Genomic DNA, 24,862 nt, shown 5'->3' with positions numbered 1-24,862 from the left:
AACCCCTCCCCGCCCGCCCCACTTTGGAGTGGTCTTATTCCTTCCTTCAAGCTGGGTTCCTCTACCAGAGGCCTGGCAGCTTGAGGGTCCTGCGCAGTATCTTAGCTGTTCCTAGGACTGCACTCTTCTGGACAGAGATCTCAGATGTTGTTCCTGGGATCTGTTGGAGCCACTCTCCCAGTTTGGGGGTCACAGCTCCCAATGTTCCTATTACCACAGGGACCACTTGTGCCTTCACCTTCCACATCTTTTCTAGCTCTTCTGTCCGGTTTGCCCAGCTTCACCTGCCTTTTTCACCTCCTTCACTCTGTTTCGCTCCCTCGGCCCTGATTACACTATCTGGCACACCTGCTTCACATCCCCTGATTATCACCAGCTGTTCCTTATTAGTTTTTACCCTACTTACACCCAGCTCTCCTTGCACTCCCCTGCCAGTTCAATCTCAATCTCAGGCCCCTTATGTCGTTGTGTTCTACCAGTTTTATCTCCCAGTCCTTTGTGTGTCTCCTAGCTCCTACCAGTACTGTTTCTCTACTCCCCGTTGCCACACGGCTTCTCACACGGACTTCTCCTCCGGACCCTGGACCTACTCTGCTCATCCAGTCTTCACCATTCAGGTTGATGCACAGTCATCATTATTCATCTGTACCAACTACTGTCTGCTCTCTTCTCAGCCACCACCACTTCCCCGTTGACCAGCTCAGGAGTGACCCTAGCGTCCGCAGCCCGGTTGTGTAAAACTGGGCCCTTCTTGGCATGGGCCATGGTTAGAACAACTAGATCACCTTGTAAATTTGCAGGCTTCATACTGTATGTGTGCTTGTACATCAAAGTGAGTGCTGCTGTGTTTGCTCAGAGTTCACCTCTGTGTCACCTGTGTTCCCCTCTGTGTCAGCAAACGTTAGCAGCAGATGTGGAGCACATTCTGAACACGGTACGTTCTGAGCCACAAATATGCTAATATGAAAATACAGCACACAGTCTCATTTCGCAACTCCTCTATGTGGAAAAGCTGCCACAATCTTATGAAGTAAACATGTTTACAGTGCGATTTTTTTCTTAAAGTCCTGCAGTCTATTTTCAGGAGGAAAGAAAACAACTTCACTTTATCTGTTTAGATAAGCCCAGATGCCTTCCCTTTCAGCCATGATTTTGAGGGGAGAAGGAAACAGCAGTAAGCATTAATTTCCTTTAAAGAGCTAACTCATGCCTTGAATTATTAGGTAGAACACAGCTTGTTCTCTCTCTTTATTTATACATCCTCTTGATGATCATCAGTGTTTTTTCCTGTTACAGCATCTGTTTACATCAGCACTGTAATGCAGTGGGAAGCCTTCATTAACATCTTTCCTGTGAGGACACATGGTGAATAGTTATTAAGAGAATCACATGTCCAGACATCAATCAGTGTGCTCTCAAGGGGGAATGCCTTGTTCTCTGAATTTAAAAAAATCATTTCCTTCAGCAACAGTGCTTTCAGCGCTGATAACTGTTCTGAACATTTCTGGGCAAAACATGAGGGGAAAAGGCCTGAAAAGTGACAATATGACCTCTCCAGTCATGAAATGTAATCACATTAAGAACCAATGTCCTGATCCTTGAGTGATATAAACAGTGGTGCTTAGGTGGAGAGAAAGGGAAAAAAAACCCTGTTCACCCCTATAGAGAACATTCAAATCCTAGAAGTGATACCTCCAGTGGGTAGTGTTCCAGTTGGGAAGTGAGAGGAGTTATTTTGAGCAGTGTTCTTGGAAAAGGCTCATTAATTTTCTCACTGTGCCACTAACATGGAGCTGAAAATTAGTACTAGAAACCTGTTAAAAGATTGAGTAGTTCAATTCAAATCACTTTCACATTGTGTGCTAATTTAAATACATTTAGCAATATAAAATGATACAGGAGCTAATTATAAACTGTTTCACTAGCAGTGAACAAAATCAAATAAAAAAGCAAACATATCCACTTGGAGCCAATGTAGCTAAACTTAAGTGCCATTGTACATCAGTCACACTGCTTTAAGCTACAAACAGCTCTGATATGTTTATAATTTAAGCCACAACCTACTTAGTTTACCCTTTAAGCTACAAATCGCTCTATTAGGTTTGTACTTTAAGCTACAATGAGCTGTAATGAGACTGAGTAGGTGCCTGGCAGCAACCTGTGTATCACTGGAAGAGTCAGATAATGCTGGTAGACCCATGGTAAAGTTCTGCCTTGCTACCAATTAAAAATACAAAAACAAAACATTTCTGGGTGACACAAGCAGCAAATCACTGTTTGAAACTACATCATAATTATTATTATCTCTGTCAAGGGTGGGGGTTATGTTTTTCATGAGGTTTGTTGGTTTGTGTGTGTGTGTGTGTGTGTGTGTGTGTGTGTGTGTGTGTGTGTGTGTGTGTGTGTGTGTGTTTATTTGTTAACGGCATGAATCAAAAAGTAATGAAAAGATTTGGATGAAATGTTTTGGAGAGGTAGGGTATGGGCCACAGAACAAATGATTAGATTTTGGTGCTGATCCATATCATTGTTTGGACATAGCAATATTTTAAAAGAGTATTCCCCATTGTGAGTGCTGGAAAGGCTGTTGACTGTATGTGAGCCCCCTTGTGGTTAAAGTGGACAGCTGCACTGCTGAGCACTCCCAGCATGAACAGAGACAAATCCCTGGGTCAGTAACAGCTGCCTATTCGTTGTCATTGGAAACTGAGTGCTGTCACTCAGCACACCTCGCTGTTTAAGTGCTGTCACTCAGCACACCCCGCTGTTTAAGACAGGGGCTGAAGGATCCCAGTGAGGTGAAAGCCCACAGGTAGGGAGAGATCTACGCTATACAGTGACAGCAGAGACTCTGAGCCAGGCTCAAAGCTATTACCATATTCATCTGTAGGACTATTATTAAGCAATTTTATGACATTTTGACATTTTTCAGGTGACAAAGTAACCACTTAGATTGAGAATATGTGCTCAGTCTATGCAGGTAATGACAATTTGGAATTAGTTCTGACGTTTTGTGACCATAGACATAGTATACAGTATATGTATATATTTCTGGTTGTGAGTGCTCATTACCTGACCAAGCTAGCTCTATTACCAGGCAACTACATCTTGTTCAGAGCACAGTAGTTTGTCAGTGAGGATGCTGGTGTTCCAGCTGCACATTATAGCTGCATTTCCACTGTCGGAACCTAACGAGTGGTACACCCTGTGCTTCCCATAACTGTCATCCGGCATAGTCCTACTTGGCTTCACTGTATTTTTCTCTGTGTTAGTCTCTGTTTAGAGGAGAGAGGGGGTGTGCTTCTCCAGTAACATAGACTTTATGAGCAGTTTGTCAAACAGCTATTGAACAAGCAGAACACAAATTGGTAGAAATGTGACATCTTGCCAGCGGTCCACTCACTGAGATCTCCATTCTATCTGTAAACTGCGTGAATGTCTGTCATGTCTAATTTGCTCATTGGGGCTTTGTTGGGCTTTCCACAAAAGTCTAGACCCTACTATGTGTTGGGCTTTCCACAAAAGTCTAGACCTTACTATACTACTACTGCCTTGTTGTTGTGAATTGGTGCTATAACCTACCAATAAAAATACTGAATTGTCAGGAATTTGTTTAAACCTTCAATGACCTTTTTATGGGTAGTGTAAACAAGTTGTGAACACGACATTAACATCATCACCTTTCAAGTTGATATGGTGATCTTGTTAGCAAACTGCATGTTATCTGCCTGTTTGTGTCAACCTGGCAAATGCAAGTCTAGTGTTCCACTATGTTCACTAGCTGGTCTCCACCGTTGTCTGTTCGGTGCAGAACAGGTAGTGTAGAGTGGATTTTTTTTTTTAGCTTTTTCACCTGCTGATACTAAAAGCTATGCTGCGAGAACAGTAAGTGTTAGCTAAAACAGTAGGGTCAAACAGCTAAACAATGAGCTGAAACTGTCAGGGTTCTGTCCTACTGCTTCCTGTTTCAGGCTCTTATTTTGTTGCCACTTCCTGTTCTAGGTTCATTTCTGTTATGCACTCTTTATTGTAATTTGTTTAAAATGTTGCTCCAAAAGCTCCAAATGACCATAACCTTTCAAAGCATCTGAAGTAAGCAAAAGTGCCCTGCACATGCACAGGATCTCCATGAAAGCACAACAACAACAGAGTTTTATGGCACAAAATGTTACAGAAAAAGAACAACCTTATCTTTTAAGGATTGATAATAATAATAAAAATAGGTTGACTTGAGTGACTCACATTGGTAGTTAGCAAAAAGCTAACCCTAACCCGGTCTTCATTAGGCCCTGTTCCTGTCTGCATAATGAAGTACATTTCTTCAGAAAATACTGATCTTATGCACGTTACATTTCTATTTGTTCTTGAGTTATGTCAGTGTTTTCCCCATTCACCACAGCAGCAAGAGACACTGAATTACTCAACAAATTTGGGATGAGGGCAGTGCCTCAGAAGTCTGCATACTATTAAATACTGGCAAATTTGATTTTCTGCATAAAACAAGACTCAGCTGGGGCACTAATGGTTATTAGCTCTCACGCCAATATTTTTGCAACAGAAGTAAACCACGCCTGTCAGGACAAAGCAGTCTTGTTCAAGCCCACATAAAGACATGAAAGAGAAAAATATATATATAAGCAGAAGAAAAGAAACACGCAGATTGTCCAAAACCTCTGCTAAAATAGTGACAGTGATGTGTAACAAGACAGAGCTCAAGATGTCCGTGCGTGACTTAAATGGTCAATGCAGACCTAGTTTATATCTGTGGATAAAATACAGCTCATGTATGCAAATACACAGCCTTTCAACTACCACTCAGGGCCTGTTTGATTTTAAGTAGCTACTACACAGACAGCTTCCCATTGTTCAGCAGTGGAGTGCTCTCTGCTCTCCAGAATTCCTGGGAAGCCACTTCACTAGAAATCTGCTGGCTGTTCTTCCTGTCCTCTGTGCAGGGCTTCACTGTTGTGCAACACATTTTATATTCATTTGAATGCCAGGATTACATTGTCCTGTGGCTCTTTTAAAGCAGATTTTCATCCGGTGTTGTGCAATTTTAGACTCCAAGCCAAATACAAAAACGGGGCTTAGAAATGTGGGCATCAGACAACAACAGCTGTCAAAGAAAGCATCTTCAACACAATCATAAAATGTGCAAACATAGTATAATGAGTTCTTGTATGTCATATAATGAACACAATTTCAAACCTGTCTTCAAATCCGTAAATCTTTTAAGATTCTTTCACCATATGCTATGAAAGCACACTGAAAAGAATGGTTACCAAATAGATAAACATACCTTGCTCAGAGGTTGACTCCAGGCTTGAAGCAGTGAAGATGTGCAAGAAGATGAGGAGCATGTTGAGAGGAGCAGCCATTGTGTTGATCTGTGGATGAAACGTGGCAGATGTTAATTTCTCAGTGCAATCCACCCAGCTGAACGACACAACCCATTGAGGTTCAGCCTACTACCAGCATTAAATCGTGAGACTCTTGCCAGTCTGGAGCTTTTTTTCCAAAGAGGTCAGGTGCATAAAACTGTTTAACATAAGGTAAATACAGTACGCTAAATATTTTCATTGTGCTGCTTTAAGGTAATTACTGTATGCTCTTAAGTTGTTGATTTTGAATTGGACTTCTACATAAGATGTCACACCCTTAAAAAAGATCTTTGTTCATATTTTCATGTGTAATTTGAATTATTCACACGAACTCAAATTTGCTCTCAGTTGTTTGACTAACTGCCACTTCAATTACTTTCAGAAATCTTTGTTGTTTTTTTTACATCAGCTCATTTTCAGACTTTCAGCACTTCACTTCACCTGTCTTCCATCACCTTTGTGTCCCTTGAACTTACAGTACATAAAACGATTATACACAGTAAAATCATGCAACATGTTAATATGAAACAGGTGAGTTTTATACTCAGACATCATCTCTTCACTGCACTGATCCCGACTTGTGTTCATTAATATACATTTCTTTGTTTTTTTTCTTGAGTCTTCTGTCTTGCTAGTTCACGTGTGATTCCTGTGTTCACATTTTATACATTTTTTAACACACTTGTTTTTGATATAGTGACGGTACAATGCAATACGCTCTGATTGCTTCCCACCGTATTACATTTTGCTAAGAGCACGATTGATAGAGTGGCAATATAAATTTTCACAAATATATTCAACAATTCAGTAGTGGTGTGTATGTATACTTTTTTAGATTTGACACTAATATTTATTAATTTAGGTCAAAGTATATCTGCAGTATCTGTGACTTGGTTGGTTTACAGTATTATTTATAGTATGTTCAGTTCCAGTGGCACTTAATCTTTCTTGTTCAAACCCTCAAATAATGAAGGATTCTTTTTAAAAAAAAATGCATTTCAGTATATATATGGTGAAGCTATAGTGTGTGTCCTTGTGACATCTCTTTAACAGCCAAATATAAAGGATACTTCTCAAAAATGTTATGTGTTGTTGTAAAAATAGAATACTGGCTGATACAGTATATTGTGACTGTTTTACTCTCGAAGGTTGATTTTGGCCTCAAATGGTCAGAATCTGTTAGCTCTGTGTGAGGCCAACAATAATTACTGTCGCATAATCATTCACTTTTTTTTGTTCAGTTCAGTGGAAGCTAAATAAGAGTGAATGTTTTAATATTATTCCATGTATGTCCATGACATGCTGTAGTCAGGGGCGAGATTAAAGATGTTCATGTTCACTAACATAAACTCGGCTGTAGTGTCAGCATTATTACTTTGTAATCTCTATCTGCCACTGTTGGTTAATAACAGGAACAGCCGTTGCACTTTGGGGGGGTCTCGTGCCATCCTTTCAGTTTACTTGTTAAACTCTACATGCAATATTCAGCACAGTGAAGCAACGTATACAGTAAATTAAGTAACCATAAAGAAATAAGTCAAAAAAAAGTCACAATCTCTGTTTTTCACTTTTGGTCTACTCACAGTTGAAACTTTTTCACTGTGGAGCGCCTCATGCTGATAAGACAGACAAACAGACTAAACCACCGTTACAACTGCAAATAACAGTCTGATTAGATAAACAGCTTTGGGCTGTACAAGCACACACAAGGTCATGGCAGTGTTTGGAAGAACCTCACTGCCATGTGATTCCTGTTTTCTGATAGACTTTTCATTTCCTCCACTGACATAGGGCCACCTATCATTCATACAGAGTCCAGTGTTTGTTTGGTATATTTCAAATTAAAAGCTGGAGATACTGTACACTGCTTCCATATAATCAACTGTGAACTTGTTCTTGCAAATACAGTGCAACTTTATTACTATTCTGGTTCTATGACCTACTAAAGCTGGGGTCATGGGCTATTGTGAAATCCCTAGATGACACTGGATCTTACAGGCAAAATGCTATGAAGCAGCCCATGGTCTGTCCCTGGATAAAACATTACAGAATAAAGGACAAAATGTACATACTGATGCAATTATAACTCTATTCTTATGTACATCTGTGCTCAGTTGTCACACCGACTGTTGATGTTTTAAAGAGGAAACTGTCAATGTGAAAGAAGCACGGTGTGAGAACATCACATTTTTGTACAGGGACATGTGTTTTTACAACCCTTCTGTGCTAAATGCTGTTGCAACAATTTCAGTTCCTATGTAGTTCATTCATTACAGAACTTTATGCTATATTTATCTGCGATAGTGTGAGTATGCACCATCCACCACAAACATTACTGCTGATGCTGATCTGAATATGTTCATCGGGGGTTTTAAGTGAGTTTTTGGTGTAAGACTCAGTGCACACTTCTCATTCAACCATACAGTTATATCCTCTCAGACTGCTTGTTATTCAAGAGCATGATCATTCCTAAACATACACTGAAATGCAGATTAAAAGAAGAAACATTTTTGTTGTTAGCCAATCCGAAACAGTATCCAAATAACTTAAAACACAGAAGATGCACTGTCATGGTGAAAATATGACTGTGATCCTACAGGCTCCTACTCCAGACCACCTGTAATGTCAGAAAGTAGACGTTAATTTCTCCTTGAAAAGATGTACAAAAAGGGAAGTACACCCTACATAATAAAACCCTGGAAGATGGGAGTAGATGAACCTCATTAAAGCGAACCCAAACTCAGAAGGACGGAATCTGGTAACTGCTCCTATATGAGGCTCTATGAAGTCAAGAGGATTCATCCAAAATGTATCCCTAATAATTTCATTTCATTTTATTGGCTGAGGAATTCTGACAGGGTTATTCCCCACGGATTCACCAGGACTCAGCAGCCTGAATGTAAGGAGAAGGATTTAAGTAGGAGCACATGAAATCTGTTCAAGCAGCACTGTATGTTAGAGCAGACACAAATTTGAGCATGTGCAAAGCAAATCTGCATGTGAGCAGGTAGTACTGGAGCACTCCATCCATGTCTCCACGCCAAATGGAAATCATTCCTTAAAAATCAGCTTTTCCACCCTTTTGCCAGTGAAATACTTGACAGGTGTAGGCTATTTGTCAATTTTAAACCCTGACAGGCTGCTTTTCTACTTTTTAGGGTGCATTTCAAGCTTGTTTTTACAAGGCTTCGCAGTTTTCACCTCTCCTCTCCATGTGTGTTATGCGCCCTGGGATTCTTAGTTAACATTCATGGAGAAACTGTAAATAAAATGATAAAGGCACTGACACAAAGACACACAACAATGGGTAGACACCGATTCTTCTGTATAATTCAGTAAAGACTATTGTTTGAAACCATGCGTTTAACATACAGCTGCGTAAACACGCAAACATGCAGGACAGATATGACAAGTAACTCACCGCGGTGATGGAGTGGATAGCACTGTGCCCCCTTCCTGACTGTTTCACGGGTTGTTTCAATAAAAGAGAAACAACAACACGAACTTCCACACGCGCGCGCACGCACACACACACAAATGAACCAGCTTACACAGTCTCACCAAACAGACCGTTGAAAACCTCTAATAACCAATCAGGAATGTCTTTAACCGAGATCCATGCAGGCTCATAACACTGTCGAAGAAACCGTGCGCAGTGGGCTGGCACTGTGCGCCTGTGTTTGGTGCTGCAGTAACATGTGCAAAAATCACACTGGTGTTTAGTGAGGCTCGGAGAATGACGCCACCTGCCGGTTTGACCTCGGTACAGCATGAAAACAACAAGCAGCAGACACTGGAGGCGCTGACTGAAACATGACACGCAGGCGTGTCATTTTAGAGCAGCTGGCTTATGTCCAGCCTGTGGAGTCACACGTCAGTACGTGTTCAGTCACTCGTGAGTCTAACCCATTCACATGTCAGCAGCAACTTTGGGCTCTGTGCCTTCAGACCAACCCCGCACAACAGTATAGACCACCCACATAATCTCTGCATGCTCTGCATAGCATGTGAGGCTCGGAGAATGACGCCACCTGCCGGTTTGACCTCGGTACAGCATGAAAACAACAAGCAGCAGACACTGGAGGCGCTGACTGAAACATGACACGCAGGCGTGTCATTTTAGAGCAGCTGGCTTATGTCCAGCCTGTGGAGTCACACGTCAGTACGTGTTCAGTCACTCGTGAGTCTAACCCATTCACATGTCAGCAGCAACTTTGGGCTCTGTGCCTTCAGACCAACCCCGCACAACAGTATAGACCACCCACACAATCTCTGCATGCTCTGCATAGCATACACGCACACAGATACACACACACACACACCACGTTTCATGGGGATTTCACACTGACATACCTAATTTCCTAGAGACTTACTCTAACCTTAACCATAAGCTTAAACCAAGGTGTCTCCTCAAAATCCATTGACACATGTCTACATGTCACGAGGAAGGCGGAGTACACACAGTGTGGGTGTGTAAACAGGTTTTGGTTCCCACATGTTGAGACATATCTGGTGCATACACACATAATGTCAAGGGAGTGATTTTGCATATTGGGCTAGAGGCACATCCCTACAAATATTTTGAGAGTACAAAAATGTCCCTGCCATTATTTGAGCAAGCATGTGGACATACCTTTGGAGTGAAGTCATATTAGGTCATTCCAATGTGCCTGACCCACTGCAATGGAGGTGGCTCATGTTACCTGCAAATGTCTCTCACACACACAGATGAGGCCACAGCTGTCCCTCAGTGTGCTGACAAAGGTATGTTATAGTGGCTGACTCCACTAAAGTTGGAAAGATATTCACAGATTCGACAGTAAAAACAGAAAGGCCTACTATAAAAATATTCAATGACTGTACTCTTACCCAGTGTACTGTAGTGTTACCAAAAGTATTTCACACAACAATGGCCCTCTGCTGGTTATACTTCAACTCCTAGTTAGCAAAATAGTTTTTTTCATAATTTGGGGGAATTTTTATTGGTAAAAATATTCAATAACTTCATTCATATACTGTAGCATCAGCAAAATCACTTCACACATTAATGACCATCTGTTGATTGTACACTTAATTAGCAAGAAATATGCTTTTAATTTGGGCGGTGGGGGTGGGGGGTCCTGTAGAAAGAAACTCTTGATAAAATGATATAGTGCTATGTTATGTATTTGCAAAACTGTTCAAATAATTGTTTAATGTGTTTGACCTTTGTAAAGATTTGACCTGTGGACATGAAAGACTGTGAGTAGGTGCAGAGAGACGCAGAACAACAGGAAGTCGTGTAGATACATACTGAGATGACTAAACTGTCTGCACGAGAATTGTGTGTTCGTGTAAGGTCTGATTGTCTTGGCTTCGACTCTTCCTCAGAAATGAACATGCAGGATGCTTAGGTCCTTGTATAAGGTTCATGCATCAGACATGCTTTATGTAACTCTTCCTGTTTCCAGTGAGTTAAAATAGAAATGTGTCTCTGCCTGAGACAAGATTTCTGAGAGCGATTCAAGGGCATGTGTGACGTGAGTTATTGTCTCAACCAGCATCCTGTATTTCATGTAAGGGGAAGCTGGCTTTAACCGGGCAAGTGTGGAGCTCCCTGTTCCATTTCTTCAGTCTGAATTTGACATGAATTGCTTTATATTCACAACTTTGTGAAGCACTAGATAAGTGCTAAGTACATACTGTTATTGTTATTACACTGCACAACATGTTTACAGATATTTGTTACAGAGTGGGTGGATGAACAATTCTGTCACCAGACAGTGTGGTGTACAGATAAAGTAAGAAGGTACAGTATTATGAAGCATATTTTATATGGTTTTATTGATTGCCATTACAAACCAGTTGGGCCAGCCACTGCTTAACATGAGCAAATACAACACAGATGCCATGTGTCGAGCAGAGAGCTGTGTGCTCTTTGCTTGGTTGATGATGAGATTCAAGGATGTTTTGTTTTAGGGGTAGGTTGGTTAGAAAATGGTGTTGCTTACTGTGGGGCTCTGAAGATTTAAGACAGCAGGGCCTGACACCCCCCTCTTTGGGGCCAAATAATGGGTAAATATCATTCAACTCCTATACTGAACCTCCATATGAATGCTTTCCCACATTTAATTGTGTATTATCAACTATCTATTAAACGTCCTACACTAAGACTGAGACTATTACTATAGTCTCATTAAGGAATGAGAAGAAGAGTTATCAGCAAGTGTTGACTGAACATATAGTTTTATCTGTAAACCTTCAAATTTGAATTAAGATACTGTGATGCTGGCTAAAAGGGTGAGATGGGGGTTAAATTATCTTTACATGGCATAAATAGAAGCATTTTAAGATAGAAAAATAAATATGCTTCCATCATAGTAACCAGTACATCAAGGTCATAGGCAGGTGAATAATTCTGGTGGTCTCATTCCTTTAATTTCATATTAATGACATTTCTTAATCTTATTTTATTTTATTTTATTTTACATCTCCAGTCTTCTTGTTATGAAATAACTGTGTGTATTTTTTGCACTGGAGTCAAACCAAGCGGTGAAGTCAAATGTTCTGCAGTATAAGTGGAGATTTTTGACCTTTGCCCAAATCATGCAGACTCCTCTTCTGAAGTCCTTATCAAAGATAAACATTTGTGACACAACTATTTTTGTGACACTCCACTGGAAATGTTCTGCCTTTTTTGTGCCCTACAGCACAAGCAAACAGGATTGTCAATTTTTTTCTCTTTTTTTTGGAAATAAACTCATGTGTGTGCATGTGTGTTTGTACAAAAGTTGTGGAAAAGAACACTGGGTCTGTGTTCATGACTCACTGTAGTGAACTGCAGTGGCGTAAATCTGGTTGTTCACATTTGATAGATGAAAGTTTCTTCAGCGAGGGAACTCCTGAACTCTGGGCTGTGTTGTGTAATCTCCCCCTCTTGATTATATGACCCCAAGTGTTACAGTGCTGGACCAGAAGAGAAAGGCAGACTCTGAGGGGTGCATCATGAAGGTATTTTAAACTTCACAACACATTTACCATTAACATTCGGTGTATTTATTTTATTTTTTTTAAAGTATAGTGTTTTAGTATAAACCTTTAATAATTAATGATCTTGTGTTTTAGGCTGAGACTAGGACCTATATTGCCAAAGTCAAAAGTTTAAAATTAATTTCTTTCAATTTATGACGACAACTAATTAAACAAATTTTTCAAGGATAGAACATATGATGTCTGAGAGTGAGTAAACCACCCTCTTGCTTTTGTTCACAGTCGAACTGGGCTGCAGCTCTTTCTTCTTTGGCCTTGTTGCTTGTCTTAACATGTCCAGTCTGGTAGGTGCACACACACACACACACACACATAAATCACAAACCACACAGGCTGCCCTTATATCCTACGACAGTATCACAATTCAGATAGCATATCAATGATGTAGAAAATCAATCTTAAGCATATAGTGTGCTCCATAATCACTGGACGCAGGACTACTGCTTTAAATGTTGTCAAAGGACTGTGGTTCAGGCCTGTGCTAAATGATAACGGTCCATTACTTTCAGCTGTCAGCAGCCTGTACACTGCAGATGGGGGCCTTATGGACAGTGGTCTGAGTGTGACGGCTGCAGTCATACAAAGGTATGTGTGAGCACACACATACAGTACTCGCTTTGTCTTAGTCTCCCCATAGTTTTTACAGTCTCTGGTGTAAACCAATAGGCTAGCCACCTACCTTTTGAACCGTCCTCAAAGGTTAGTGTAGATTGTTGTGCACCAAAGCTGAACTACACTCAAAACATTACTGACTGCAGCAATGCCATTAATATGAACAGATTTATCTGCAGCAATGTTGGTGTTTCCTGGCTTGTACAGTGAGTTTCTCAGTTTGGGGCTCGGGATGTAATGTGGGGTCACTTGATATAGAGGCAGGGTCATTTAAGAGGTTGATAGACCTATACAGTCATTTTTGTTTGTTATATTTTCATACAAATCAAACTGTTGTCTCCAGATTTTATTAAATATTAGATGTGTCAAAATTTTTGTATAAATCATTAAAGTTTGCCTCTATCTTGAAAAATAACATACACAAGTACAACAACATGAATAAAAGCGTCAAACCAGCTTCATAGCTGCGAGTTATGGCCATTTGAGACTTGAAATATTATCACCAGGAAGGCTTGAAAAAGACACCCTGATCTGATATCCAGTCTTCAGTATTTCTTTCACTGTGGTTCTGAATTGATGGCACAACAAAACCCCAGTAAAAAAAAAAACACCTGATTCTTCTTATCACCACATTTGTTCTCTTCTTTAATTACTTCACTTGTTTCCTTTTCAGGTACAGACTCGTCATGTGGAGGTATATGCCCAGTTTAGAGGCATGCTGTGTTCAGGAGAAGCTAGTCAAACACAGTCATGTGCCCCACAGAAAAGGTGTCCCCTGGAAACAGGCTGTGGAAACAGGTTCCGTTGCATTTCTGGTATGCTTCAACATAATATATCCATCCATCCATCATCTATACCACTTATTCCTGAATAGGGCTGCTGGAGCCAATCTCAGCTGACATTGGGCAAGGGGCGGGGTCCACCTTAGACAGGCCGTATGTCTATTAAATTTTTTTTTTCTAAAATGTAGCAATATGAAAACTCTTGAAACTTCAATGCAGGTCAGTGTATCAGCCATTCTCTGGTGTGTAATGGAGACCAAGATTGTGAGGATGGTTTGGATGAAAGAAATTGCAACCAGGACAACAGCCAGTACTCATGTGACATTGACAAGACACCTCCCAACTCCGAATTCACAGGCAGAGGGTGAGTAGCTGCAACGCCAGTACCAAGAAAGTGAATTTTTACCATGTGGGGATGAACATAGTATGTCACCTATCAGATAAAAGTCGGTCAAATGGTGCTTGCTATATCATGCTCTACAGGTATGACGTGTTAACAGGGAAACTGAAAGCAGGTGTCATCAACACTCTGAGCTTTGGAGGCCAGTGCAGAAAGGTGTTCAGTGGTGACCACAAAGTCTATTACAGATTGCCACAAAACATCCTCAGGTACAACTTTGTGGTGAGTTGAACAAGACATTTATGTTTAGTGGCCATGTTCACAGTCAAAGCCCTGCCTTCTCTGCAGTGATTGTGATATGAATTTATATAAGTACTAATACCTACTAATGCTAACCTGCCGATGTTAAGGGTGTGTATGTTTACTCTGTTCACCATGTTAGTTTAGCATTTATTTTAGTATGGTAACACTGACTGCTTGGGATTAAACACAAAATATACTGTAGCTGAGACTGACGAGAATGTCAGTTTAAGTGTTGGACAAATTGAAATTTAGCACTGATGGTGAGCTTAGATAGTAATAGTGCACAATGACTAATTCTCGCAGCAGCTGCTCTAAACCAAATGTTGAGCTGTTATCTTTGTTTGTGCTACAGGTGAAAGTAGACGATGATCTGAGCGATGAATCCTATGAGAGTTCCTGGTCCTACATGCAGCACATCCAGTCCAATAGCTTAGTGGGACATGACCGTCGCACCTTCCACAAAGAGCTCACTGACAAAAAGGTAACCGGCTCATATAACCTCCATAAATCGCTGTTGAGACTGACTGCAAGTGTTTGACAGACTTCCAGAATGACCTGCTGTCTCTAGGCTCTTGTGTTAAAGGTTTTTATTCAACAGGTCACAGGAAATCACATCCCAGTCTTTTCTGTCTATCGTCCAGGCCTACAGAATTATAATCCTGAAGAATAAAGTGGAACTGGCCCAGTTCCAAAACTCTGCCCCCCAGTATTTGACTCTTGCTGAAGGCTTCTGGAAGGCCTTGTCTTCACTGCCATTCACCTACGACTACTCAGCCTACCGCCAGCTGCTGCAGACCTATGGCACACATTACATCTCAGAAGGCTCACTCGGAGGCGAATACCAAGCCTTTTTAGAGCTAGATCGCCAGGCGCTGGCTTCAACCAGTAAGAATTTTTGGTGTTAATACTGTTGTGAATAATATAATTTCTTTTGTATACCCACAAATCTTGATTCAACACATCAAATCTTTTATATTTTAAGGAATTATTGTGAATTTGGTTTTGTTTTTGTTTGTTTTTTTGTCATTGCTTTTATTGGTCAATATTACAGATACAGTCTGAGACAAAGATGAAATCTAGGCAACTAGTTTTTATTAAATGATTGCTTGCAAAAAAAAAAAATCAATAAATACATTTAATAAAATCCTTTAAAAACAGCCACTGCCATATCTAATTGTAAGTAGTCTATTCTTATATTCTATATTTTAGCATTTTAAATAGTGTATATCTCTTGCTTCTGTCTTGCTTGTGCAAAGGTACAACAGATATTGAGTACCAGAGATGTTGGAGAAAGGTGAAACGTCGTTTCTTCAGGAAGAAAGTCAAAACTGTCTGTGAAAAACTGACAAAATCCATATCCTCCAGCCATGGTGAGAGAAAGTCGTAACCCGGAGGGTCAAAGAAATTACACTCTGGGTCAATTTAACATTTTTTTTAATTTAAATAAACAACATTTAACTTGATAATCATTCAGTCTAACTTAAGCATTTCCCATTGCCATTTGTCTGCAGGACACAGTGTAAACAAGATGCCCATCAAGGTCAATATTTTTGGAGGAGATCCAACCTTCATTGGCGCTCTGTCTGTTCTGGATCTGGAAAACCCAGAAACTAATGGGGAGGTCTACGATAACTGGGCTTCGTCTGTCAAAGACTTCCCTGAAGTCATAGACCAAAAGGTATGGCAGTCAGCACAGCTGGTTGATTCTTACTGACTTGATTGATTCAAACACTCAGTTTAGAAAATTTTGTTATTCCTTTCTCAATTATTTCTTAACTTTGCTTATCATACATATTGATTTTGTTTTTCTATCTGTCCCCATGTTTTGTTGTAATACATCATCATGTTCAAGTGTCTCTTTGTTAAGCCCCGTCCCCCCTTAGTTACTGTTGCTTGGTCGGTTAAGTTGTAATTTTTACTGTTTACATGTTTGTAGTTAGTGACACTGATGGTAAACATCTTGAAACTCATTTATTCTTTAAACAGTGATTCAAGAAGCAGGCAAGTGGAGCTTCTACACGCCATTAATTTTGCAGGTTGAGAGATTTTACTGTGCCTGGATAGCTAATTTACAATATTGGTCACATTTGGTACAGTATAAGGTAATATGTCAACTACAACTGAAAGATTTTTCTTTGTGATGTTGCTGCCTGCTGTATTTTGATACTAATTGGATCAGAGTATCTCTAAAGTTAGTTACACTAACTGTTCACAAACATTTTCATTCTTCACCATCCCCCATTATAAATGTATATTTACCAGTATGTACTATGTGTGGCACACAGGATTCTTTTTGGCATAACAAATGATTATTATGATAATGAAAATTAAATATATGATTTATCATCTCTGTCTAATGGTTTGGATATTTTGTCTTGCCTTGTCTAGTATCCTGTGTATTTCTTCTTTTTCTGAATATTCACATTACCTATACACTTATTTTTTAGCTGCGTCCTCTGTATGAGCTGGTGAAGGAGGTGCAGTGTGCTGGTCTGAAGAAGCTCCACCTGAAAAGAGCCACAGAGGAGTACCTAGCTGAGGAGCATCCCTGTCACTGCCGGCCCTGCCAGAACAACGGCCAGCCGCTGCTGACGGGCTCCGAGTGCCGCTGTGTGTGCCGGCCGGGAACCTCAGGACAAGCATGCGAGAGTGGAGCTGTGATCGGAGAGCAGCCAGGTACTCAAATAGAAGACTCTGAGGGGATTATGGATTAATCGGGATTAAAAAAAATAAATTACTAAAGTAAATGTTAAAATAAATCGTTTAGATAAACTGGGTCTGAAAATAACAAAAGTACATTCAGAGTTAGTTGTTGCATAACATTTAAATTTCTTAGCTATTTGCTCACTTATTTGTTAAATTAATATCAAATATTTAAGAATGAAAAACATTATGTTGAAACTGTTTTAATCTAATACTGTAAAATTTACTAAAAAGCCATTTACAATGTCACAAATTCATTGTGTTTTGGCAGCTGCACCTCAACACCTCGTATCTAAACTAACTAAACTGTCTCAGCATTTGATTTAAAGTTAGTGGCCAGTGATTTTCAGTTTAAGTTCAGTACGTTAAAGAAACTATTATCAAGATCCTGAGGAAAATTGAAGCAAAGGCTTAAAAATGATAGTTTAAAATTTAGTGTTGCAGAAATACAAGATTACCCCAAATCATCATATGTCAGAACCCTTATTATGAGAAATATTTTTCCTATTTAAAGAAAGCAAAAGTTTAAAAGGGTCACAATTAAAGTTGAAGTTACAGTGGCATCTGGACAGCAGAACAAATTCACAATGAAAGCAGAACAAGGCAGAGAATCTTTGGTTTTTGTCTCAGGGGTGATCCATGGCAGCTGGAGCTGCTGGTCTGCTTGGGGGTCTTGCTCTGGAGGTCAAAGGTCAAGGACTCGCAGCTGCAACAACCCTGCTCCCAGCGGAGGTGGCCACCACTGTGTTGGACTGAACATAGAGCAGAAGTCTTGTGAAGACCCAGACATCCAGTACTTACAGTATGGACACATATACACCTTGTTCATCATGTAGGACAGAGCCCTTTTCAGAGAGATATTTGCCCTGTGTGGAAAAAAAGGCAAGGGGTTGCATTGGCAGCGGTGGGTTGTTTCAGGAATGGATTTATGTTTAAAGCTTATTAAACTTCAAAATACAGCACATTGGTTTGTAATACTTGCAGACAGGACTGTAAAACTCTAGCAACTGTTTTATCTTTAGTTGTGGTGATCTCGAGGTAAAGAGCATTCACCTTACAAAGTAATCCACCAGGAAGGTGCTTGTGCCCCAAAATATTAAAATTTATCTTGTGGGGACCAGATTTGTGTTACAAAATAAAGTCTGATTCAAACATGTACACATAGAGAGCTTACATGTTTTCAATATTTGTTGAGAAGCTAAGACGTTATTGTGATATTCTCAGTCATTTGATAAGTGGTAATATATGATCATGCATTTTAGAAGTGTCTGAAATATCAGAGAGGGTACCAAGCAGCAGGGGTGTGTAGTATTTTAATTTTCTCACTGTAAACTGTTGCTCTATGCAGGATGATGGAGCCTCAGTGTTTCAGCTTATCTGTGACTCCACCAAAGACATGTGGTCCGCCTCCAAACCTTAGAAATGGATTTGTTCAGGTGAGTCTCTGTTAATTACATTTCTATTACTACTGTTACTGCAAATAGTAGAACACGAGACAATGGGCATGTTTTTGAGCACAGCCTCTGTTGTTGTATTCAGAATCCTAGAGAGTTTTACCTGGTGGGAAACACAGTGGAATACTCCTGCATAGATGGGCATTACCTCAGTGGAAACGCTGTGGCTCAGTGCACAGAAAATCAGAAGTGGAGAACTGGAGCAATGGTTTGCAAAAGTATGTTTTCACTTTATTATGCAGAAGGTTTTTGTCATATTGTTTGTTTATGGATAGGGATATCACAAAATCTACTTACTGTAACAGGTATCAATGAAATTAAGTCTGAGGCTGGCCCATTGGCCAAGAAGCCAGCAATTAATTCTTGGTGCAAATCTCACCTTCTTGATACAACTTTCGAACAAAACAAGACTGCCGTGAGCCATTGTCCGCCACTGTTTATATGCAGATGTGGATCCAGATGTATCTTAAACATTCCCTTAGATTTTCTTTAAAAGATTACAGTGTTTCCCTCACTTTGTCTTACTTAAAATCCCTCTCTTCCTGTCCCAGGTTCCACATGTGGGATTCCACCACTCAACAGTGAAATTACAGCCACGCCCATCAAAGCAGCCTATCAGATTGGAGACACCATATCCCTGTCCTGTCCTGTAGGGTCAGTGCTGGATGGTGAGGTGTCAGAGATTATCTGCAGTCCCAGTCTGCAGTGGTCGCCTTCTCCTGCAGATGCTCACTGTAAAGCAGGTACTTTCCCTCCCTCAAATGTTTAAAGCTCATATCTTTAACAGAAAGTGAAACATCTAGCTGCTAAATGCTCTATAGTGTTTACCAGCTGATTGATAACTTTGTTTGTGTGCCTTCTGGTGCTGGGCAGTTAGTGTTTATTCAGTTTATTTTAGGGTGTAGTGAGTGTGAACCAAAACAGCTAAGCACTTATCTTATAGTTGCTATAATGTGTCATAGATCTGGGGTAACCTGAGGAGGCAATTATTCTGTGTGGAGTCATCACAGTCATCTACCTACAAGTAGTCGTGATGAATTGTTAAAATAAACCTTTCGAATGGAACTACTTTTTAAGGTCGCATTTCTTTGGGGTATACATATACACACAGTAATCCTGCTTTCTATATTTTATTCTCAGCGCCTACAGCTGCCTCTCCTCCTCCTAGCATGAAGTGTAAACCATGGGAGAATGTAGGGATTTTTACTGGGTGTGTGTGTAAAATGCCATTTCAGTGCCCGTGAGTATGATTTTTGAGAGCTATTTCTGCATTATACACAAGGAAATTTCCATCTTAAGGTACACTACAATAACAACTGAAATACTTCATTATTCTAAATACTGTCTTTATGTATAATAGGACGTCTCTGCAGTTGTGTGCCAAACTCAGCTCAAGCCAAACCCGTTTACTGAGTGTTTGTCAGCTCGGAGCTTTGCACTGCGTAGGACGGAACTTCACGCTAGTCAGCGACAGCGAATGTGACTGGCCAGAGGAGACGTTCACGACCTGTGAGAACTGTAAACCAGGAACAGTCTGTCAGGGTGAGTCTGCTGGGCTGCTATGAAGCATAATTCTGGTTTATTACAAGTTTTCATTTATATAGTCATTCTTCAATTCTTCATTTTAATTATGTGTATGTGACTGCATAAATATTTTTTTAAATTGTAGAATCAGCCAGAAAATGTGTGTGCCAGAACACATCAGAATGTCCTCAAGGCCAAGCCCCCCTGTGCGTTAACTCCACTGCTGGCAGTGTTGCCAGGACGATGACCGAATGCGAGGTGGGGGCCAGAAGGTGTGCTGGCCAGCAAGTCAATGTGATTAGTATTGACGCTTGTTCAAAATAAAGATCGTTGTTTTACATTTTTTTCTCCATGCCTGAATTGTAAATAAAAACAACAGCCATTTTTTCTAGCACTTGACTACTGTAAATAGGTTCTGCTGCCATCCTGTAGGTTCTTGCTATATTTGCCATGGAGAACTCATGATCGAAGACATCTGCATTTAAAGTAAATGTAAGGTTTTGTTTGACAAAATCTTAGATAAATATTTGTGTTGTAGATTTTGTTTGCATCATAGAAAGTTACTAAAACCCTTGTAACATAGCTTTTTGTTCTCTTGATTTTGTAATAACGCCATATATGTGAACAGGGTTATATTTGTGCGCAGTCACCCAACAGATTTATGAACCAGACAGTTGTTATAAATCATAACATCCACTCTGCAGAATTTCAGTTTGATGGCAGTGTGTATACTATTGAAAATCATGTTGATTTCCTCTGTATTTACCAAATTTCATCAAACTTTTTAGTGTTTATTTGAGTCATTGTAATAAATTTTCTTTGGTCGACCCTTCTTTGCCTCAGGTTGAGTTTGGGTTTTGTGAATCACTTGGTCACTTTAATATAATTCCATGATGTGAAAAATATTCTGAGTTGCAGTTGAAAAAGTAAGTGCATGGCATCCTTAAAGGGTGTGACAGTCTTTATGAGGACCAAAAAGCAGACAATGTTACAATTTTATATTTTTATTACTGCATTTGAAGCACATGGACAGTAGCAAGTGTAAATATTCTACTCTGTGCCTGTATGTGACTGAATGCTGCTTCCGGCTCTGTCATTGAGAAGAGAGTCAGACTAGATCAAAAGCCAAAATAGATAGAGTTCACCAGCCTTGATGTTCTTCAGCTTTTCCATGCAAAACATATTGTAAATGCAACAGTACATTGTAAGTTTGTTTTTCTATTATCACTAACAGATGTTCAGATTCTACCAAAATATTCACTGTCCATGCTAAATTTTGTGCTAATTTGACATTAGGTGACAATATATGTGGTATTAATATCCAAAAATCCTCCAGCAGTGCCAGAGATATCCATCCATCCATTTTCTAAACCGCTTAGTCCCAATGCCAGAGATATTTCACCTTTTATTTATATTGTCATTTTTATTATTTTACTGCCATCTAGTGGCTTTTAAAAAACAGGCTTTGAAAGTGCACTAGATGTACTGTCCTAAACAAACCACCCATTAAAGTTTGATTTAGCAATGCTCTTGGCTCTGCCATGGCCCTAATTAAGTGTGCCTTTGACTCCAAGTTGTATCAGGTGCTTTAACCCTGGTTTACCTCCTTGCCTATATATATATATTTTGACACCTTCATTGACAATCTCAAACTGGTAGTTAGCACATTTGAGGGAGGCCATAGTACAAAGGTCCATACTCCGAGTCCTCTGAGACCTAGTCAGCTTCACACAAAACATGTGCACTTCCACTCTGGGGCAGTCCCGAGCAGCTCTGCACTCACACTTTTTAGACCCTGAGAAGAGATACAAGTTTATATTAGGAAATGAATTTGATATAAATTCTAATGTAAAGTTGCACCAGATTATGTTTTCAAAATGTGCCAAGGCTGCACAGAACACATGTAACCGTATGTCTGACAGGGTGTTGTTACATGACATCTGGGTCATATCTTCAAAATATTCAAACCTCATTTTGTTTTTAATTGTCTCAAGAATTGTAATACTTGCCATGTTCACTGATTTAAATTAAAACTGATGAATGAAGAATTCATGCTATGACGTTTTGAGTGACTGCCAGTTCAAGATACAAGCAACAAAGTGAAAAAGTGAAGTGCATTCAAAATAAGTGCAGCAATGTAATGGAAACATTTCATTTTTCCATAATTTTGACTATGCTATAACATTTAACTCACCAGGACCACAGCACAAGAATGTATTAACTCTGCCAGACACAGTTTGAAAAACCAGTTCACCAACTATGACGTACTGTGCTTGTGCAGCTAAAGGTTTTAGCAGTTCAGTGGATAGTTGTAACAGATATAGGCATAGTCAGTGGTGGAAGAAGTACTATGATTTTTTTACTTAAGTAAAATTTTCAAAGCCACAGTATAAATATACTCTGTTACAAATAAAAGTCATACATTCACAATGTTACTTAAGTAAAAGTACAAATTTGCATCAAAGCACATAAAAATATATACATATATTTACTGCTAAGAATCTTCAAGAGTCTCCACCCAGAGTCAACAAAGTCTTATGATTATACTGCATTTTGTTATTTTGTTTTATTGATTTGATTCTGAAAAGTAACTAGTGACCAATAGTTATCAAAATAAATGTAGGGTATCAAAAGTATAATGTTTGCCCCTGAAATATAGTAAAGTCAAGGTATGAAGTAGCAGAAAATAGAAATACTCAAGTATATTAAAAAAATGTAAACTGTACATAAGTACTTAAGTAATTGTTGTCAGTTACTTTCCACCTCTGGGCATAGTTCAACATTTTGGGAAACACACCCTTTTGCTTTCTCACTCAGTACCACTTGCATATCATAAATATTGAACATGGGACAAAATCAGGCTAGCTGTTCTTCTCATCTGACTATTCCTTGTGTCCACTTTAGTTTTCATATGATTTAGATAATATGGTTAAACTTGAGGTTTATTTAAAACGTATATGGTCTATGCACATAAACTCTGTCAAATCGATCCATCTGACTATTTTCACGTTATCCTCCCATGTTATTTTTCAAATGGCAGATATTCCATAGTTCCAAAAATGTATCTCTGAAATTGTGAAGATGTATAATTATGTTTTGATGTCATAATGAAGCCATAAAATCATATTGCCTTGGACTTATTTTGTTCATATAAAAATTTGATACTTTGCATTAAATTCTTAAAACAATGTGAAACTCTTAAATATCTGAAGCACATTACACAGTAAGCAAAGTAAAAGATAGATTAATGCCAAACAAACTCACCAATGCAGGTCTCCCATTCATTGCAGGTGTCAAGACCACAGGGCTCCTGAACAGAGCTGTTGGTGGACATCTTGGCTCTAAACTTGGCCCACTCCAGTTTGGCTGAATCTGCGGCATCGCACGCACCGTTGCTAACAAAAAAGAGTGGATCACCATGGCAACGGCCAGCATGGAAGGAGCAGAGGGACATTGATATAATGACGCCCACGTCTACGTTCAGGATACAGAGATTTGCTGTCTGTGAACTGCGCACACACACATACATATACAGGTCAGTTATTGTAGGTAAGACAGTATGCATTCGTAGCATAGGAAAAAAAATGTTTAAAAACATGCTCATACAAAACATGGAAAGGTATAATAAAACTAGATAGAATATTTCATAAAAACTTACAGGCAGCTCTCCCGTTGGATACAGACACACTGAGAGCCTTGTAGTTTCTGTCCTGGACCACACTGACCGTCAGGAACAAACGGTATCTCTACATGCACAAGGAAATAAGAAAACAAACAAGAAATGAGAATATCCTCAATACAGAATATTTTCAATTCAAACTATATGCAGTATATTCACATTATAAAATATGATCTATTTTTATGGATAGGTTGTTTTTTTTTTATCAAATAATGTTAGGAAAAGCACGAAATGAATGGTAGCTGAATTCTATTTCGATGCTGGCTGAAATTATTGTGCTTCCATCAGAGCAGACTCTCTTTTTCACACAAAATGAACATAACAATGTCCTTGGTAGTGCTAAAAAGCCACTCACAAGCACCATGGTAAAAAAAAATTGAAATCCATCCTCTTATGGTTCCAAAATTTGATTGTAGTTAAGTATTTAACCGCACATAAAATGGTAAAGCATCATTTAAATCACTATGCAGATATGAATGTAATTGAACTATCAGCAAGCTACTGCAAACTACTAGTTTAATTGCTCAACAACAGCGAATATTATTGTCTCTGTTGATATATGAAATGCTGGCATGAACTACCATTAAGATATTCAGATATATTCAGATAAATAATATTACACACATTAATTAAGATTCACAAAGATGTTTGTAGTTAACAAGTCAAATAATTCACTGGGAAATGTACTTTTACTCAGAACAACTGTGTATGGTGGTAAAAGCTTAGGTTTTACTTCATGCTGATTATAGTGTGCATTAGACCAACATATTGTAATTAGTGTTTATTTCTTTAGGATTTTAGTGTTCCTCTGTCATACACCTGCATGAGAAGTACAGGATGTGCAAATTATTCCTAATTTCTTGCCACAGTGGGAGCTCAGAATTAGTAATTCACTGTACCACTGGTGCACCGTAGGTCCACAGGTAACGGAGGCTCCCAGGCGAGACTGCTGCTGCATTTGAAGAAGCTCTGTGGCAATGGCACCTGGCCCATCTTGTTACAGTTCAAACCCACTGATTCCCCCACTCTGTACTTGTCTTTGTTGGGGAACAGCG

General features: G+C 39.4%; 3 protein-coding genes across 3 annotated transcripts in view; 1 reads left to right on the top strand and 2 right to left on the bottom strand.

Moving 5' to 3' along the window:
* Positions 1–9,077, bottom strand: part of LOC109973650 (growth hormone receptor-like) — a 17,840-nt gene extending 8,763 nt beyond the window's left edge. Inside the window, exons 1-2 of the mRNA XM_020623402.1 lie at positions 8,803–9,077; positions 5,300–5,387 (exon numbers count right to left, since the gene is read on the bottom strand). Of these exons, the coding sequence (XP_020479058.1) occupies positions 5,300–5,378 (79 nt within the window). The 5' untranslated portion in view covers positions 5,379–5,387; positions 8,803–9,077. The remainder of the gene's footprint in view (positions 1–5,299; positions 5,388–8,802) is intronic.
* Positions 9,078–12,296: 3,219 nt separating this feature from the next.
* Positions 12,297–20,499, top strand: LOC109973656 (complement component C7-like). Its single transcript, XM_020623411.1, has 18 exons — positions 12,297–12,371; positions 12,633–12,694; positions 12,920–12,995; positions 13,696–13,837; positions 14,024–14,168; positions 14,288–14,426; positions 14,800–14,928; positions 15,089–15,332; positions 15,704–15,817; positions 15,959–16,125; positions 16,895–17,123; positions 17,781–17,952; positions 18,499–18,586; positions 18,690–18,822; positions 19,156–19,347; positions 19,745–19,844; positions 19,965–20,146; positions 20,274–20,499. The coding sequence occupies exons 1-18, from the start codon at positions 12,306–12,308 to the stop codon at positions 20,450–20,452; spliced, it is 2,559 nt and encodes an 852-aa protein (XP_020479067.1). The 5' UTR covers positions 12,297–12,305; the 3' UTR covers positions 20,453–20,499.
* A 1,105-nt stretch (positions 20,500–21,604) lies between these two features.
* c6.2 (complement component 6, duplicate 2) overlaps positions 21,605–24,862 on the bottom strand; it is a 12,065-nt gene continuing 8,807 nt past the window's right edge. The window contains exons 15-19 of the mRNA XM_020623396.1: positions 24,707–24,862; positions 23,787–23,874; positions 23,393–23,637; positions 21,762–21,923; positions 21,605–21,618 (exon numbers count right to left, since the gene is read on the bottom strand). The exon at positions 24,707–24,862 is cut by the window's right edge and continues 16 nt beyond it. Coding sequence (XP_020479052.1) covers positions 21,605–21,618; positions 21,762–21,923; positions 23,393–23,637; positions 23,787–23,874; positions 24,707–24,862 — 665 coding nt within the window. The remainder of the gene's footprint in view (positions 21,619–21,761; positions 21,924–23,392; positions 23,638–23,786; positions 23,875–24,706) is intronic.

The sequence above is a fragment of the Monopterus albus genome, unplaced genomic scaffold (assembly GCF_001952655.1).
Source record: "Monopterus albus unplaced genomic scaffold, M_albus_1.0 scaffold298.1, whole genome shotgun sequence".
NCBI lineage: Eukaryota > Metazoa > Chordata > Actinopteri > Synbranchiformes > Synbranchidae > Monopterus > Monopterus albus.
Note: the sequence above shows the minus strand (reverse complement) of the source record. Positions and strands in the feature narration are given on the sequence as shown.

What these genes read in the sequence shown, in the direction of transcription:
- LOC109973656 (XM_020623411.1), top strand. Translation starts at nt 12,306, where the DNA reads ATGACCCCAAGTGTTACAGTGCTGGACCAGAAGAGAAAGGCAGACTCT. An exon ending in CTGAAGTCATAGACCAAAAG is followed by an intron (nt 16,126 to 16,894) that starts GTATGGCAGTCA and finishes CTTATTTTTTAG; the next exon opens with CTGCGTCCTCTGTATGAGCT. An exon ending in TTAGAAATGGATTTGTTCAG is followed by an intron (nt 18,587 to 18,689) that starts GTGAGTCTCTGT and finishes TGTTGTATTCAG; the next exon opens with AATCCTAGAGAGTTTTACCT.